The sequence below is a fragment of the Serinus canaria genome, chromosome 12, assembly GCF_022539315.1.
Source record: "Serinus canaria isolate serCan28SL12 chromosome 12, serCan2020, whole genome shotgun sequence".
NCBI classification, from domain to species: domain Eukaryota; kingdom Metazoa; phylum Chordata; class Aves; order Passeriformes; family Fringillidae; genus Serinus; species Serinus canaria.
Genome location: NC_066326.1, coordinates 15,341,913 through 15,357,879, shown reverse-complemented (window position 1 = coordinate 15,357,879; position 15,967 = coordinate 15,341,913). Strand labels below are relative to the sequence as shown.

The 15,967-nt window shown below is 41.0% G+C and overlaps 1 protein-coding gene across 1 annotated transcript; it reads left to right on the top strand.

The window, feature by feature from the left end:
- Positions 1 to 2,888: 2,888 nt before the first annotated feature.
- On the top strand, positions 2,889 to 15,617 carry RFT1 (RFT1 homolog). The gene is made up of 13 exons (XM_030228066.2): positions 2,889 to 2,985; positions 3,089 to 3,174; positions 3,686 to 3,802; positions 5,353 to 5,542; positions 6,088 to 6,189; positions 6,939 to 7,073; positions 7,985 to 8,063; positions 8,320 to 8,370; positions 8,975 to 9,105; positions 9,960 to 10,104; positions 10,430 to 10,535; positions 11,542 to 11,791; positions 12,656 to 15,617. Exons 1-13 carry the CDS (start codon positions 2,923 to 2,925, stop codon positions 12,818 to 12,820), a joined length of 1,620 nt encoding a protein of 539 aa, XP_030083926.2. The 5' UTR covers positions 2,889 to 2,922; the 3' UTR covers positions 12,821 to 15,617.
- The last annotated feature ends 350 nt before the right edge of the window (positions 15,618 to 15,967 follow it).

The following is a 15,967-nucleotide window of genomic DNA, read 5'->3' as shown; positions in this document are numbered from 1 at the left end:
ATCAGGAAAAAGCTCTTTACTGCGAGTGTAGAGGCACTGGCACAGGTTTCCCAGAGAAGCTGTGGCTGCCCCATCCCAGAAGTGTTGAAAGCCTGTTTGGATGGGGCTCGGAGCAAGCTGGTCTGATGGAAGGTGTCCCATGGCAGGGGTTTGGAACAAGATGAGCTTTAAGGTCCCTTCCAATCTAGGCTGTTCTATGAAATGCTGCTCCTGATCTGAGCTGGACTTGCGCTGTGTCCCATTTCCATCTCCAGCTGGGCTGTTCCAGCAGTTGCTCGGACACGACCCGCCCCAGAGCTCGGGCAGTTGTTCGGACACGACTCGCCCCAGAGTTGGGAAGGCGGCGCTGGAGCGGGGAGCGCCCGGCTCGGCCCGGCCCGGCCCTGGCGGGGCTGCTGCCGCCACCGCGCGGCCCAACCGCGTCAATGCCCGGAGGCTCCTCATGCCAAAGCTGGCTCCTATAAAAAACAAAGGCGTTGCAGTTATTCCTCCTCTTTTTCCGCCCCCCTCAGGCTCTGCAGCTGTTTCTGTTTCGGCTTTATGAGGTGACAAGCCAAACTGTCCAACAAAACATGGCTTATTGTCACTTACTGCTGCCTGTGGCAGATGCCTGGGAAGGTCAGACCACTGCCTCCAGGTAGCACAGTGAATCCTCATGTTTTAGTCTTTGTTACCCCCTTTAGTCAGGAAAATGTTTATATGTAGAGAGAAAATAACATGAGTCCTTGCTGGAATGTTGGGAGATGCTGGAGCACGTCCAGAGAAGGGAAATTAAGACAGCTGAGGGGTCTGGAGCATCAGTCGTATGAGAGGCAGCTGATCTGATGACTGCTTGGAGGAGGCTTAAGGGAGACCTTATCACTCACCTGCCTGAAAGGAGGCCTTTCCAGCCAGGTGGGTGTTGGGCTCTCCTTCCAAGTAACAAACAAAAAGATGAGAGCAAACAGCCTCAAGTTGTGCCAGGGGAGGTTTAGATTGGATATTAGGAAAAATGTCTTCAACAAAACCACACTGGAACAGGCTGCTCAGGGTGGAGTCACCATCCCTGGAGGGATTTCATACCCAGTTAGATGTGGTGCTTGGGGGCATGGTTCAGTGGTGGACCTGGCAGTGCTTGGTTACCAGTTGGGCTCTCTGACCTCGAGGTCCTTTCCAACCTGAACAGTTCTATGGTGCCTGCTTCATGCTCCTCAACTGCATTTCTGTCTTTCTGTTTAGCTTATCTGCTAGTTTATAATGGGTTTCGATCCCCCCCAGTTCATCCACCCTTACAGAGATCAGCACAAGCCATAACATACTGGAAGTCTTTTTTAATTTCCACCATCACCCTTTACTGCCACAAGAGCAAACTCCAGAGTCTGAGGTAGGACAATATTTAAGTTGCTTTTTCTATTTGCCAAGTGGAGAACTCCTTAAAGGAGAGTGGAATGGCAATGCTTCCTCCCCTCTAGCTACAATCAATACTCTTCTATAAGTCAAAATCTGGCTCAACACCAATTAGTTTCTTCTGTCTCTCCCCATTTCCCTATCTTTACAATGGGAAAACAATCCCTTTTTGGTTGTTGTTTTTTTTTTTTTTTTTGTGTTTGCTTTGTTGGTTTGTCGTTTTTTATCATAGGATATACTCCTCTGCCACATGTATCTACATCTATACATCACTTCCAGATTACTTAAATAATTTTATTAGGAAAAATGAGCAAATGGCGGGAAAAAAGCAGCCTGGGAAACTTTACTCTGAACATGGAAGGAATAAAGTGGTGGGTGAAATGGCTCAGAGGAGGAGGTTTCATGCAGAAGACAATTGATGGAGAGGTGGCTGCTTTGCATGAGGCTGAAGAATTTTGGTTGTTTCTCCAGATTCTCTGAAGACCCTGATTTAAACTGCTGCTGTTCATAATCTGTCACTAGGAAGCTGTAATCAAGTAGTGCTCAAATACTTCCCTCCCCCATGCTCTTTGTAGCTGCTGCTGTTAAGACAGGAAAAATCTTAGTTCAACTCTAGCATTGCTAAGAAAAATGTGACCTCTGATCTGGAAGCGCCGTGCTTCTGAAGGGAACGTTCTGTAACATAGAAAGATAGAATCTTTTTATATATTGCTGCTTAAACAGTGATCCAAAATAGTCTGGAACTGTCCTAACTTACACTGAGTCCAAAGTCTTGCCTGTTTGGAAGGTTTCAATGCACTGTATTATCAAGTCCAATCTGTTGCAATTAAATTGCATCTTGGTGTTTGAAGGTGTGTTTGGGAGTGGGCTTTATGTGGTAGGGTTTTTTGGGTTGGTTTTGTTGTTTAGTTGGGTGGGGTTTTTTTTGGTTTTTTTTTTTTTTTTTTTTTGGTTGTGTGTGTTGGGTTTTCGTTTTTCCTTTTTTTCCTCCACACAAGGAAGATCCTTTCCCCTTCCTGCAGCCAATATTTTCCCTACGTTCTGGTTGTGTTTCTCCTTAGGTCAGGGCAGGCTGGTGGGTTTGCCCTCAGTTTAGAAAGGGATTGGTAGAACTCGGAATCTTTTTCAGCAATCTTTGGAAAGCAGCGCTCGTTGAATGTTACCCCATCTCCTCCCGTGAGCCAGGCTACAATTCTGGGCTGGCTTCGGAGAACCGGGGCTGTGGCGCTGTGCCTCAGTTTCGGCGGGCTGGAGTTCTTGGACATTCGCCCTCAGTGGCGGGCGCCACTCTCCGTGCCCTGTCCCCTCAGTGTCCCGCCCTGTCGCCTGGTGTCCCCTCAGGGCTGGGCTGGGGCGGTGCCGCCGTGTCCCCTCAGGGCCGGGCCGGGCCGGGCGGTGCCGCCGTGTCCCCTCAGGGCCGGGCCGGGCCGGGCGGTACCGCGGTGTCCCCTCAGGGCCGGGCCGGGCGGTACCGCCCCGCTGACGGAATCCGGTGCGACGGCGGCCGCGCCACTTCCTGGCGGCGGGAGCGGGGCGATGGCGGCGCAGGACGTGCTGGGCCAGACCGCCCGGCTGGCCTCGTCCAGCGCCCTGCTGCAGGTGCGGGGCCGCCCCTCCCTCCTTCCTCCTCCTCCTCCTCTTGCTGCTGCTGCTGCTGCTCGGCGGGGCGCCGCAGGTGCTTCCCGTGCGGCTTCTTTCACAGGTGCTGTTCCGGGTGGTCACCTTCGGGCTGAACGCCTTCACCCTCCGCTACCTCTCCCGGGAGCTCATCGGCGTGGTCAATGTCAGGTGAGGGAGCTCAGCGGGCACCCGGGAGGCTGTGGGGACAGAGCTTGTGCTGGTCTGTGCCCTGTCACTGGCGATGCTCTGATTAATGCTGTGCAGTCGGCTCTTGGCCGTGTCACACTGTTTGGTCATTTCATGCCTCCCCAGGTCTGTTGTGGTCTGAAACACCGGTAACACTGACCTGGTTTTTGTGTTCAAACCATCAGTTTGTGAAGGAAAAACTAGATACAATGTGTTTTTCCTATAGGATATGCTGTATCTTCACATTTGGTCTGCAGCATGTATTCTTGCCATTTGAGTCATCAAAATCATCACCCAGAATTACTTTCTCTCCGTTTTTAGGAGATGGTGATAATTTTAGCTCATATAACCATGTTTGCACGCCTGTAGGAATTCGTCTGCCAGGCAGTTGTGTGTAAAAACTGTGATGCTACTGCATGAAGGATTTACAATTTATAGAAAGGAAATAATTTTCTCTCCTTTTTATTTTTCCGGTCCTTTTCACGCCCTTTAGGCTGACTCTGCTGTACTCAACAGTTGTCTTCCTCGCCAGGGAGGCGTTTCGCAGAGCTTGTTTGAGTGGGAGTGCCAAGAGAAACTGGACCAAAACAATTAATCTCTTGTGGCTGACGTAAGATACCTTTAAAAGTTTACTTCCTTAGAATTTCTCATTTTTGTCTGGGAGCTCACAGAATTAGAGGAAGTGTTTACTTACTGAGATAATTTATTTCAGAAACTTCAGTTATGTTTCTGATCTAGGACTGTTGTAGAAAGCTGCTCAAGTCTGGTGCTGTAGCATTTTTGGACTTGATTTCTTGTTGGAGCCCAAGAGGAAGTTCATTGCCAAAAGTGCCTTTTCTTCTGTTGTTCGAGTTTCATTTAGGCCAGGGCTGTTGAAGGAAAACCCTGGTGCACAAATACGTAGCCCTTTGTTTTTTCTTCCCCTTCCTGCTCAGTTTTGTGATTTTATTACCCAATGTGCATTTGTGAACCTGCAACATAAATATTTGGGTAGGAGAGATGCAAAAAGGTGAAAGAGAGTTGGAATTAACAACAAGGAGGAAGTAGGGCTGGCTCTTTCAGCTGTGGTGCTGCTTATAGCAGAACAGCTTAAAGTCCACAGGGCACTGCAACAAGCAATCGTGCATTGCAGCGTGATTAGGAAAAAGTAGATTTTATGGCTTGTTTCTCCCTCCTGGTTCCTGATTCTCTCTGCTTTCTCCCCCTGTCGGCTCTAGCTGCTGTGTAGCCCCAACTGGGTTGGGCTGGGAAGTAAATTTGCCTGCCTGATATGGTTGAAAACTACCCCTGCATGATAAAATAGTATTCTCCCATTGGGGCACCTGGAACTGCCCAGCTGTTAACTGGATCTGGCCCAGGAATGGGGGGTTATGTGTAGTCATCTGCATCCAGGTATAAAGCAGAGGGATTCTCCCTGTCAGGGAGGGGGTGTAATACTAATATTTAAAATGTGTTGTTTCTGTTCTCTAAGCTGTACTGCAGTCAACTTTCTGCTGTGTGGTAGCCTTTCAAGTGAGCATTAAATGACAGAGAGGACATTGACTGTGTGCATCTTTTTTGTTTTAAACTTTTCCTTGTAGAGAAGCATAACTTCAAATGAAGATTAACTTGTTGAGGCATCTGAAACATGTCTTAGGTGCTTGATGTCAGATATCTTAGGGGTCTGATAGTGTGAGGGTCAAAGATGGACTCTGCTAGAAGCTCTGTGTTTCTGAAGCAGTGTCAGCAGAACAGGATGTGCAGGCTCATGTGGGATCAGAACTGTTTGGTCCTAAGGCACAAAAATGCAGATATTTGACCTTATGTGTCTGGAGTAGAAAATGGAAAACAGAGAAGAATGTTTTCTGGGTCTTGCAGAGTGCCTTAAGGGTGTTCATTACAAAGGAAAATATTAATTCTTGGCATGGTAACAATGGGAATTAATTCCTCAGGACCTTTTTTGCATAATTATTGTGGACATGTGCGATATTGTAACCTTATTTTCTTTTTTCCCCCCTTGTTTTGTTCTGGTTTTGTCTTTGGTTTTTGTTTTGGTTTTTTTGTTTGGTTGGTTGTTTTTTGTTTGTTCTTTGGTGGTTTTTTTTGGTGTTTTTTTTTTTTTTTTTTTTGTTTCTGCTGAAGTTACATTTCCATTAATTAGTTTTTATGTTAACTTTTTAGAGTCCCTCTTGGTGTCTTTTGGTCTCTTATCTTGGGCTTAGTCTGGCTACACTTGCTTGAAGTACCCGACCCTTCTGTGGTTCCTCACTATCAGGCTGGTGTAGTGGCATTTGGTCTTTCTGCCACTATTGAACTCCTGGGAGAGCCATTCTGGGTTTTAGCACAAGCTCATTTGTTTGTGAGACTTAAGGTTAGTAAAGTCCGTGGGGTGTGTGCATGTGGGGGGAATCTTTGCTGAAAAGAACAGATTACTGACTTAGATCTTTGTACATTCAAGCATATAAAAACCCCTGTTTCTACTGTTTAGCACTGCATGGCCTGGTTTGTAACATACCCAGGAATTTGTACCCATTAAAGCAAGCAAGTTGGTTTATTTAGATATTATTACCTTCAAGATCCTTAAATCCTGAAACATAGGTTTTGGTTGGAGGGAGACACACTGAAATCTTGAGACTCTGATAGTCTCAAACAAAATTTTCTCTCTTATGTCCCATACAAAGGACTGGGAAAATACAGTGGAGGAACTCTGAAATGCTGGAATGGAAAACTTTCAGAGCAGTGACAGTCGAAGCTGGCCAGCTCAGCAGAAAGGAACTGTGATAGTCACACTGACTTTGAACTTCTTACATTCCTACATCAATTCTGTGCATTAAGCATATATAGCATATATATTTTAAGCTTGTGTATGTGGTTAGGTTGCCAGAAAATAACCCTTCTCTGTTTTGTTTCTTAAAGGTAATTGCTGAAAGCCTTTCAGTAGTGTCAAAATGCATTTTGACAGTTACTTTAGTAATCCTTTATCCTCACTGGGGCCTTTACATTTTTTCCTTGGCTCAGGTAAGTTCCCTTTGTTCTCTCTCAGCTGAATTTTATTTTTCCTTTGACATTTAGCCTGCTGAAGAACTTTGGGGAGCTGAGAGAAAAAGCTCCTGGGAGGTTTAAGATTTAGAATTTACACTTTGTATTTTCCTGATACTCATTATTGATTCGGTGCTTTGGCATTGAGTTAAAGGGAGGTAGAAGGTAGCACCTTCCCTCTGTGAAGGCACATCTTGCAAATGAGGTTATGTTATTCTAATCACACAGAACTTTATCAGCCTGTACCACCAACCTGCATTACCTTATCAGATCCTAATCAAGTGCAGTTAATTCAGGTTAAAACTTTTTCTTGATGACAATGACAGAGAGATAATTTTTTTCCTTCATTTTTTGCCCTGGCTGTTGTAGATTGCTTGTAATTGATGGAAATTAGAAATGTTCTATGAAGTAAGAGATGTAGGCAGTAGCTCCTCTGTCAGCTTGATTTTTGATTGAGTAATTGCTTTATAATTGGACCTTCAGCATTCTATAAATGATGAATAAAGCATGAAAATTAGCAAAGATCTATGATAACCTACAGGTTAAAAAAAGGTAAAAAGATTGACACCATTCTTAAGAACTGTTCAAATCCTTACCTAGTTTAATATTTGGTAGCATAAAAACTACTTACATTTTCTTCTCACTGTATTTTCACCTAGTATATAATTCTGCATTTCCAAGTTAATTTTGTTTCACTGTTTTTCTTCTCTCCTTCCTGATCTTCCCAGCTTTTATATGTCAGTGTTCTGGTAATGTGCTATGTAATTTATTTTGTGATGTTTCTGGGATCTCCTGAAGCCACAAAGAAGTCATTTCCAGTTGCTAGAGTGAAAGCTCTCTTACCTAGCTTCGTGGAAGATGAGGTAAGTTGTGCAATTTATTTCTTGATTTTCTTCTTGAAATCTTATGTGAGGGCACTTTGAATGTTGCTTTTAGACTGGGGAGTTAATTGAGTGGTTTTGGGGTTATTTTTGCACTATAGAAGATATGATAGATTAAGTAAAAAATATTGCATAGAAATTGTGTTTGAACTTTGTATTAGTAAAATTCCTGTCAGAAAAACATAATGAAACTTGAACTCTTTGTGGTTTGGGGTTTGTTGTTGCTGACTTGATTTGTGCAAAATATTAGTAGACATTACCTGGAGATAGACCATCTGCACTGTGCAGGGGAATGGCCAGCTATCACTGATCTGAGGAAGAAAACAAACCAGAACCATAGAACTGTGGATTTTTTGGTACTTTGATCTCTGCACAAAATAACCGTGATGTTCCACAGCATCCTAGAGACACTCAAATATCTCTCAAACAAAAATAAAACAAAAAAAGAAATGAAAAGACTCATTGAGGAAGACAACATTCTGGATAAGATTTTCAGATTGGAAATATAAAGGTGGTTCTTGTTTGCAAGTCTTACAAGGGCAAGAAGAGCAGTAAGCAATTCATATTTCCAGTGAGGGTGGAAGTCATATTGGCACATTAAACACCCTGGATGTTTTTTTTTCCTAAGTGTAACCTTGATTAGTATTTTCTGTAGAATGCTCTTATGGGTACTTTCTCTGTGGCAACAGCACTTTTCAACAAGGGAATCAGTTTTTGCCAGATCCGTGATGTTGGTGCTTGAATTCCGCAATACTTTAGTGGTTAATAACTGTGGCATTTTGGGTTTCCTCACCACTTCAGTTAGAGCTGCCCTGCAGTGTTGCAGTGCCTTGTTGTTTTCTGTTTCTGTAATGTCAATCACATTTGTTACATTTCAGTTTTCTTTTTTGCAGACCTTTGTGAACTGGAAGGAAGCACGCTTGACTTGGAGTTTCTTCAAACAATCCTTCTTGAAACAGATTTTGACAGAGGGTGAGGCTTTACATAGAAGTGTGAAGGAAGAGGGCTCATGAAAACTATTTGCAAAAATGACTTAAAGCTTCAGAAAGCTTGGGTGGGGGGAGAAAAGCCATGATTGCCAACCTTAATGGAGTTTTTGAAGGTTTTCAGAACTAGATGCTGTCACATTTAACTTTGTCTCTTGAATACTTAATATTGGAAGTGCCTGAGCAAATTATTGGGAAAGATTTAGGGGCTTGTTCTGAAGTTCTTTATTTTGAACTTACAGGTGAACGATATGTGATGACTTTTTTGAATGTGTTAAATTTTGGAGATCAGGGTAAGTGTGATGGTGTTGGGGAGTGGTGGCAGAGTTTTCTTAGTCACTGTTCTTCATGTGGTTCTGAAAATGACTTGAAGTGTTTGAAGATAGCTTGAAAATCTGAGAATGTTTCAAAGCCTTTGAGCTGCTTTTCAGGGAATAATTAATATAAACTATAAGATGATAGAATTATAAAATAGCCTGGTTTGGAAACAGCCTTCAAGATTATCTAGTTCCAGCCCTCTGCCATGGACATTCACTAGATGTAAATCTTTCTCTTCTCCTGTATCAGTAATCCTTACATTCCTGTTCTTATTCAGTGAACTTTATCAGAATCCTCTAACTTGCTCTACAGCAAGAATGTGAAGTGTGGTTTGGTGCTGTTCTAGATTCACTTCTGTCTAGTTGGTGCTTTGGCCTTACCTTTGCCACGAACAAACCTTGCAGTTTTAAGATATAGTTGCTTGACTGTCAGAATTTTTAGAGAATACTGCTTCAATGTTGCATTAAATGCCACTTGTTTTCTCTTTTTTTGGAGATGTTAAATTAGAGTTCATGTTGTTACTACAGACTTGAAATTAAAATATGTCTAAAACTCTGAGATTTCTTTTTTTTCTTTAAGGTGTCTATGATATTGTGAATAACCTTGGTTCACTGGTGGCCAGGTTTATCTTTTTGCCTATTGAGGAAAGCTTTTACGTATTTTTTGCTAAAGTGTTGGAAAGAGGGAAGACTGTAAAGGATCAGAAGCAGGTATGTTTATTTGGATTAATTACATGTCAAATGCTTGATTTTTTTTGTTACGGATAAGTTGCATCACAGAAGTGTGATGGACAGAAATGTGTCCATTTAAATTTGAGTATTGAGGCTGTTAAAATAGAAAAGTGGACATAAAAATGTTGAGTCAGACTGGACGAAAAAGAAAAGTGAATAGGTAAAATGCTAATGAAATAGAAATGAAAATATGCAGTAGCAGAGTGCTGCCTTGCATCATTAAAGTTAACCTCAGCTGCTCCAAACAGTGTGATGGAAAGCCTACCTCTACTGTGTATTTCCAAATATAGCAAGCCATTATTTAAATATTGAAATTTATTAAATAAATGCTATCTGGATGTACTTTATTTACTTAATCACATCAATAGCTCTTATATAATGTTTCTGAAGAGTGCAGCTTTGGGAAGAGAAGAATTGTATTTTTCTTGTGTGTTTGAGTTAGATGAGGAGGATTAATGAGTAAGAGCTTTGTTCCACAGAGTGATATTCTTGATCACTCATGAAGGTCAGCCTGTAGCAGTCCTGCTAATTGCACATCAGCACACAATGAAATCCTGTGCTTCAGGTCCGTTGTGGGCTGAGGGAGGTGTCTGTGTGTATATTTGGTATTAAACCTACCTGGTGTCTAGAAGGGAAAAAATGGTGGAATAATAAATCTGTAAAAAGCATTACCAAGTTAAGAGCATGTGTGTGGACAATTCAATAACAAAGGATAAGTTTCACACCTTTTGACATGATGCAAGCTGTTTTGTTTCTCTGAAGGAGCATTTCTGCACAAGAGTGGCTATTATTACATTGATTTTGATTCATGTGATTTGCTATGTTTTTTTCAGGATGATGTTGCTATGGCTGCAAATGTATTGGAATTGCTGCTGAAACTTGTGCTCCTGATTGGCCTCACCATCACCGTTTTTGGCTATGCCTATTCTCAGCTGGCTCTGGATATTTATGGGGGCTCAATGCTCAGCTCTGGAACAGGTAAAGATTTATAGACCTGGCAAAAAACCCACCACTCTTTAGAAAAAAGCCCCTACAGCTATTATGAATCTTTTATAAATCAGCAGTTTAGGTTTTTTCCTGTGAACCTTCTGTTGAAATCTGTGATTTAGCTGATCAGAATCCTTTGCCTTGCTTATTTGTGTTCTTGTCAAGATACCTAGGCAGGAGACTTGCTCAAATGAATTTAAGTTTCCATTATTTGTATTAACATTACAAATTCTATCTCTTAGTATCACTGCCTGTAAAACAAAGTGGTTTGATAAAAGAAATCATTAGCTATTTATCTTTCTAATGTGTTTTTTAGGTCCAGATCTGCTGCGGTGTTACTCGTTGTATGTCCTGTTTCTTGCTGTCAATGGAGTAACAGAATGCTTTACATCTGCCTTAATGTGCAAAGAAGAAGTGGACAGGTAGGAAACACTGTCTCCAAAATGTTCCTGTGAATTTATTTGTGATGACCTTAAAAAGGAATTGGTGCTTTCGAAATTGGCACAAATAATATCCTGCCCCACAGAAAAGCAACTCCTTGCTAGGCTGTGTGCATTTAGATTTAGATGTAGAAGCTTTAGCAAAATTTGAAAAGTTTGGGTGAAAAAGGTCAGAAACTAAGAAATAAAGATTGTTAATTTAGCTTTAGGCACATCGCTAAGTGGTAAAGTAATTTAAATGTGTGTTTTCTGCACAGATGAGCTTGAAGTTACACTTTTCAAGATAGTCATTTGACACATTGAAAGTTTGCAACTCTTATCATTTTTCATGTACAGATAGTGGACATACACTTAGGAGTGACCCAAGCTGTGGGTGTGAATCCAGTGATTTAGTACTTTGTAGGAGGTTGGACTAGGTGACCTCCTGAGAGCCCTTCCAGCCTGGATTATTTCCTGGTTCTGTGTTTAGGCTGTACCTGATGTGGCCCTTTCAAATTAATTTCAGCGAGGTCTATTTTCCACAATCAAAGTGGGAGCTCTTTTGGCTTTGCAAGGGCTGCTTTCACCACCCTTTTAAAATGTGCACTCGTTTTCCAAGTCACTGTTTAAAACAGAAATGAAATAAAGTGTTGATTTGTTCTTGAGCATTCATTTTCTTTAATATATTCCCAGCATAAAATAGCAAAAACCGCACAAGTTTTTACATTGCTAATAATTGTTATTAAATTCAATTTTTTGCAATGAGTGCACAACTGATTAGTGTAATAGAATTTCATTCACATAATGTAGTTCTTGGTTTATTTTGGTTGATGTATTTTTATATTCTTTCAAATGATTTTTTTATCCTCTCATTTCTCAAATTTATTTTCACTAGAAGATGGTAAGAGAAATTCTGTTAGTGATGTTAGAAAATAAAAGATCCTTAGTAAATGAATGCTGGAACTGCATGCATTGTCAAATTATTTCTTCTTTTTGCTTTTTTCCCTAGGTACAATTTTGTTATGCTGGCCTTGTCTTTCATATTTCTGTGCATCTCTTATTTCCTGACCCACTGGTATGGCAGTGTGGGCTTTATCCTTGCCAACTGCTTCAACATGGGCATCAGAATAGCTCACAGCACCCACTACATCCATCACTTCTTCAGAGAAAGCACCCACAGTCCCCTCACAGGCCTGCTGCCCTCCCCAGCTCTGCTGCTGGGTTACATCCTCAGTGCTGTGGTCACTGCTTTCTCAGAGGTGAGCTCCTTCCTCTGCTCTCACTGACAGTGCTGCTGTCAGGTGACTTTTGTGTCCACGAAATGAGGAATGCCATTAGGAAAAGAGGCTTTTGAGGGTAAGCTGGGAGATTTGCATTACAGAAAGGCAGGATATATTGTTAAGAGTTTCTTTGTATTAATGTTCTCTGCCACCTGTGGAAGGATCTGACAAGTAAAATAAAATTTAACACATTGCTGCTGTGTATAGTTAACCCATGTTCTTACTTATTAATAATGGAAGTTTTGCAGTGGCACCAAGAAATTGACATTAAAAATTCTGTAATAAAAACAAGTAATAACTGAAGCTAGAAGAAAACCAAAAATGGCTAAGAGCACATTTAACACTTTTATTCAGTACAAGATGGTAATTGTGCAGGCTGATTATTAAGGAGATTGGAGCTTTTCAATGTACAAAAATTTGACAGCTTGAAAATCCATTATGTCTGAGAAAGAAGAATTTTATATTTTGGAGTGGGATATTTCCAGTTTTGTTAGAAAATAGCCTGATATGTTGCTGTACAGTAGCAGATTTGTCCGATAGCACCAGCAGAGTTTTATGTCATCTCTGTTAACACATTCTGCATGCCAGATAACAGCAGCTTCCTCATTTACCAGATAGCTACTGAATGGTTAATTTTTGCTGAACCTAAAGAACTTAAGAAAGCAAATATTGTGACTCCTGAAGGTGATTTATTGGAGGGTCAGTGCATGTGCAGAATCGCGCTTGGCTTGATGGTGACGTTGGCGTGTTGGACAGAGGTGTTGGACCTTATTTCTTGTTGTGACAGTAAATGCCCTTTGTGCTGGCTGGTTTTCCTGCAATGCCTTGTGTTCTTTGTTGTAGGTGTTGTTCTGCTGTGACAAGGGCTGGATGGCCAGGCTGATCCACATCAGCACGGGTGCCCTGTGCCTTGCAGCAACCCTGGTTACGATGTTCTGCACAGAGACCAAGCTCATCCACTTTGTCAGGAGGCAGTTCCTCTCCCGCTATCTGAAGAAAGGAACATGACCTGCTCCTGTGCAGAACAGTTCTTGTATGTGCTTGCAGTAAAGGGCTGTGTTTTTTTCCATAAGATCTGTAATGAAAAAAGGTTTCCACATGTGTTTGGAAGCATTGATAAGGGAGTGGCAATGTTGACCACTGTCACATGCATATTATTTTGTCTTCTGAACTGATCAGTACAGCAAAAGAGAGGTGAATAATCTTCTCTTTATGCATCATTCTTGTCTAAGTTTTTCTTCAAACAGCCTCTGAAGATCTAAGCTGACCCCCTGGCATAACCTGGTTGACAGACTCTGATAGTTGGAGAGCTCCCCTTCCTGCCACTGGGCAGTGTAGGAAGGCTTGATGTGGTTTAGAGGGCTCTTATTTGGCATGGGTGCTGCTTAACTGGGGAGAAGATGGTCAGGGGAAAAAACCCCAAACCAACCACAACAATGAATGCCATAAAACAACACCAGAGTGAGTGTTGTGGAGCAGAACACAGGGTGGTGCAGGGGGATTGAGCTGTCACTGTTTGAAGTGCAAAGTGGGGAACAGAAGATCCTGACGTTTACAAGTAAATTAATGGAATACACAGCATGTGTCCCTGCTGGCTCTGTGAGATTATTTCATTCAGCAGATCCTTCATGTCTGAGGGCATTGATTAACTTGTCAGAAATACCTTGAAGCCTTAGCTGGAAGAGGGTTTGGGCATTGTCTGCAGAAGGTGTTGAGTACAATCACTGATGGTTCAGCTCATAAGGTTTCTTATAAAACTTCTTGCTTTCATTCCATTGTTTTTTGGGTTTGTCTGAGATCTTAAATGCCAGCATGAACAAACTTATCACAATAAAAATTATTTTGTCTGTACAACTGAATGTTAAATATATTTAATAAGATTTTTTACAAGGAATTATGCATATCGAAGATGTCTTCATTGGATAGTAAATACTTTTGTTCCAGTGTTTTCATATCTTGTTTCTTTACTTGTTCAGTCTCAACCTCTGGATTGTTTGATTTTTTTTTTTGAATTGATGAACATTTGGACGTTCAGAAGTTCTAAAATTCCTCGTAAGGCTGCTGGTTTAGGTGTACTGATGGCATATTGTATTACTGGTCTAAGATCTGAACTGGGCAGTTTCAGAATGTACAACTGGCAGGTTTATAATCAGTGTTCCCTTTGCAGTTTTTGGATGGACCAAAAAATGTCAAGGTATGAAAAATGTGTGCTCAGACATGTGCAGTTGAAAGCTTTTAGCTTAATTATGTAGCAGCTCTGCAGATCCTCAGGCTGCTTAAAAAAACCCTCACTGCAATGGCATTGTGCAGTCCATTCTGGTGACCTCAGTGCCCAGGCTGAAATGCTTTCTAATGTCAGGGCCTTCAGCTTGTAGTTAGAAATATTTTCTAAACTCTGGTAATACCCACTTGGAAAACATTACCAAAAATACTTTGTATGAGGATTAGGTGATTGAAAAATGATCATAGAGGAGCCACAATGTGACAGTGAAGGGCAGGAAGTGGCCTTGCACAGCCAAGGGTATTTGTCTCCATTGCCTGGCTGGAAGGAGTAGATGCCATCTTGCTGATTCTTACACTGTTTTGAAATCTGTCAAAATGAAACAAACTCTACATTATACTGTCCTCTTAATTGAATTCAGTAGTTCTCTGCCTTTTACATTTTTCTCTTCTGAATGGTCCTTCACCTTTTTTTCTCTTTCCTCTCTGGTGTGGAGTTAGTGATGAAGTTCAATTTCAAATCTTGCAGAGGGTTAAAACTTCTTTATTATGAATGGTCAATGCTTACAGCAGTTGCTTCTCCTTTACTTGTTGGTAGTAAAAAAAATCAAGACAATTGAACCTGTGGACTGTATTTTAAGGTCTGTCTTTTTCTGTATGCCTTTGGGATCCTACTGTGGTAATATCTCAATCTGTACAGTGAATTTTTATAACTCCTTGGAATGAAAAATTTTGTACAGCCCTGCACTTAAAGTGCTTTGGAGATGGAAGAACTTCTCCTACCAAATTGAAGTCTGAAGTCATTCTGCCTTGTCTGCTCTTGCAGCCCCAGCTGTACACTGATATTACTTCTACTACTTGTAATCTGATCAGTAGGGTAATGTGAGGTCTTCTTCTTCAGTGACGTGACCTGTGTAGTCTCATAAATATTATTTAATATAAATGAATTATTTAATATAATAGGAACTAATTTAAAGACAAGTTACATTTTTATACCTCTTTGTGCTGTTTCATATTGGCAAATTTCATGTCTCAAGTGCTATTTTCTATGAATCAGGAAGGCATTTAAGGTGACTTAATGATTGCTCATTAGCAAATTAAGGGCACATTCCTCATTTAAACAACACCTGTAGGCAGCTCAGTGATGGTTGACTGGTGTTCGTGACACTGAATGTTTTATTTTTAATGTTTTATGTGGCAGGAAACTGCAAGGAGAGACAGGAAGTAGAGACCTCTGAAACTCAGCTGGTTTCTTATTTATCAGTGGGATTCTCAATGTCAGAGCAGTTAATTGCTTTATTGCTAAAGCAGCAAACTCTCAAACTCAGGGACAAAGCTGAGATTGAACTTGACCATGTTTCCCTTTTGTTTTAGCCCCATTCATCAGTCAAAAGCACTACTGTCTGAAGTGTCATGAAGCTGTTTTGCAGTGTTCTGAAATCTTTTAATTTCAGCCAAAGGGGAATGAAACATTTTCTTTGGTGGAAAAGGTTATGATTTCATGTTTTGTGGTGTGTTTTTCTTATTTGTTGGATGAATGATTTTAAAGGTAACACTAAATAAAGTTTATTTCCTTTATATTTTATTTTTGTCTTCCACTTGATGATTATTGGAGTTTTATTTGTATCATTGGTACAGCTGATACCTGAATATGGTTGGATTTTCTAGGATATTTTATGTGTAAATTCAATTATCAGCATACACACCATTTCCTAACACATACACAGATAAAATTTGCTGTAGTAGTTATGTGAGAAATGGCACATAACTACTTTGTTTCTGTCAGATTGTTTGTATGAATTGGAATGGCCAAGTTCCTTACTTTGCTTTTACAATGCATTGTGATAAAAACTGATTCAGTGGCCAGGAATAAATCTGATATTTAATGAAATTAGTTTGTGAATTGCAATGCTGCTATTGAGAACGAATCAATTA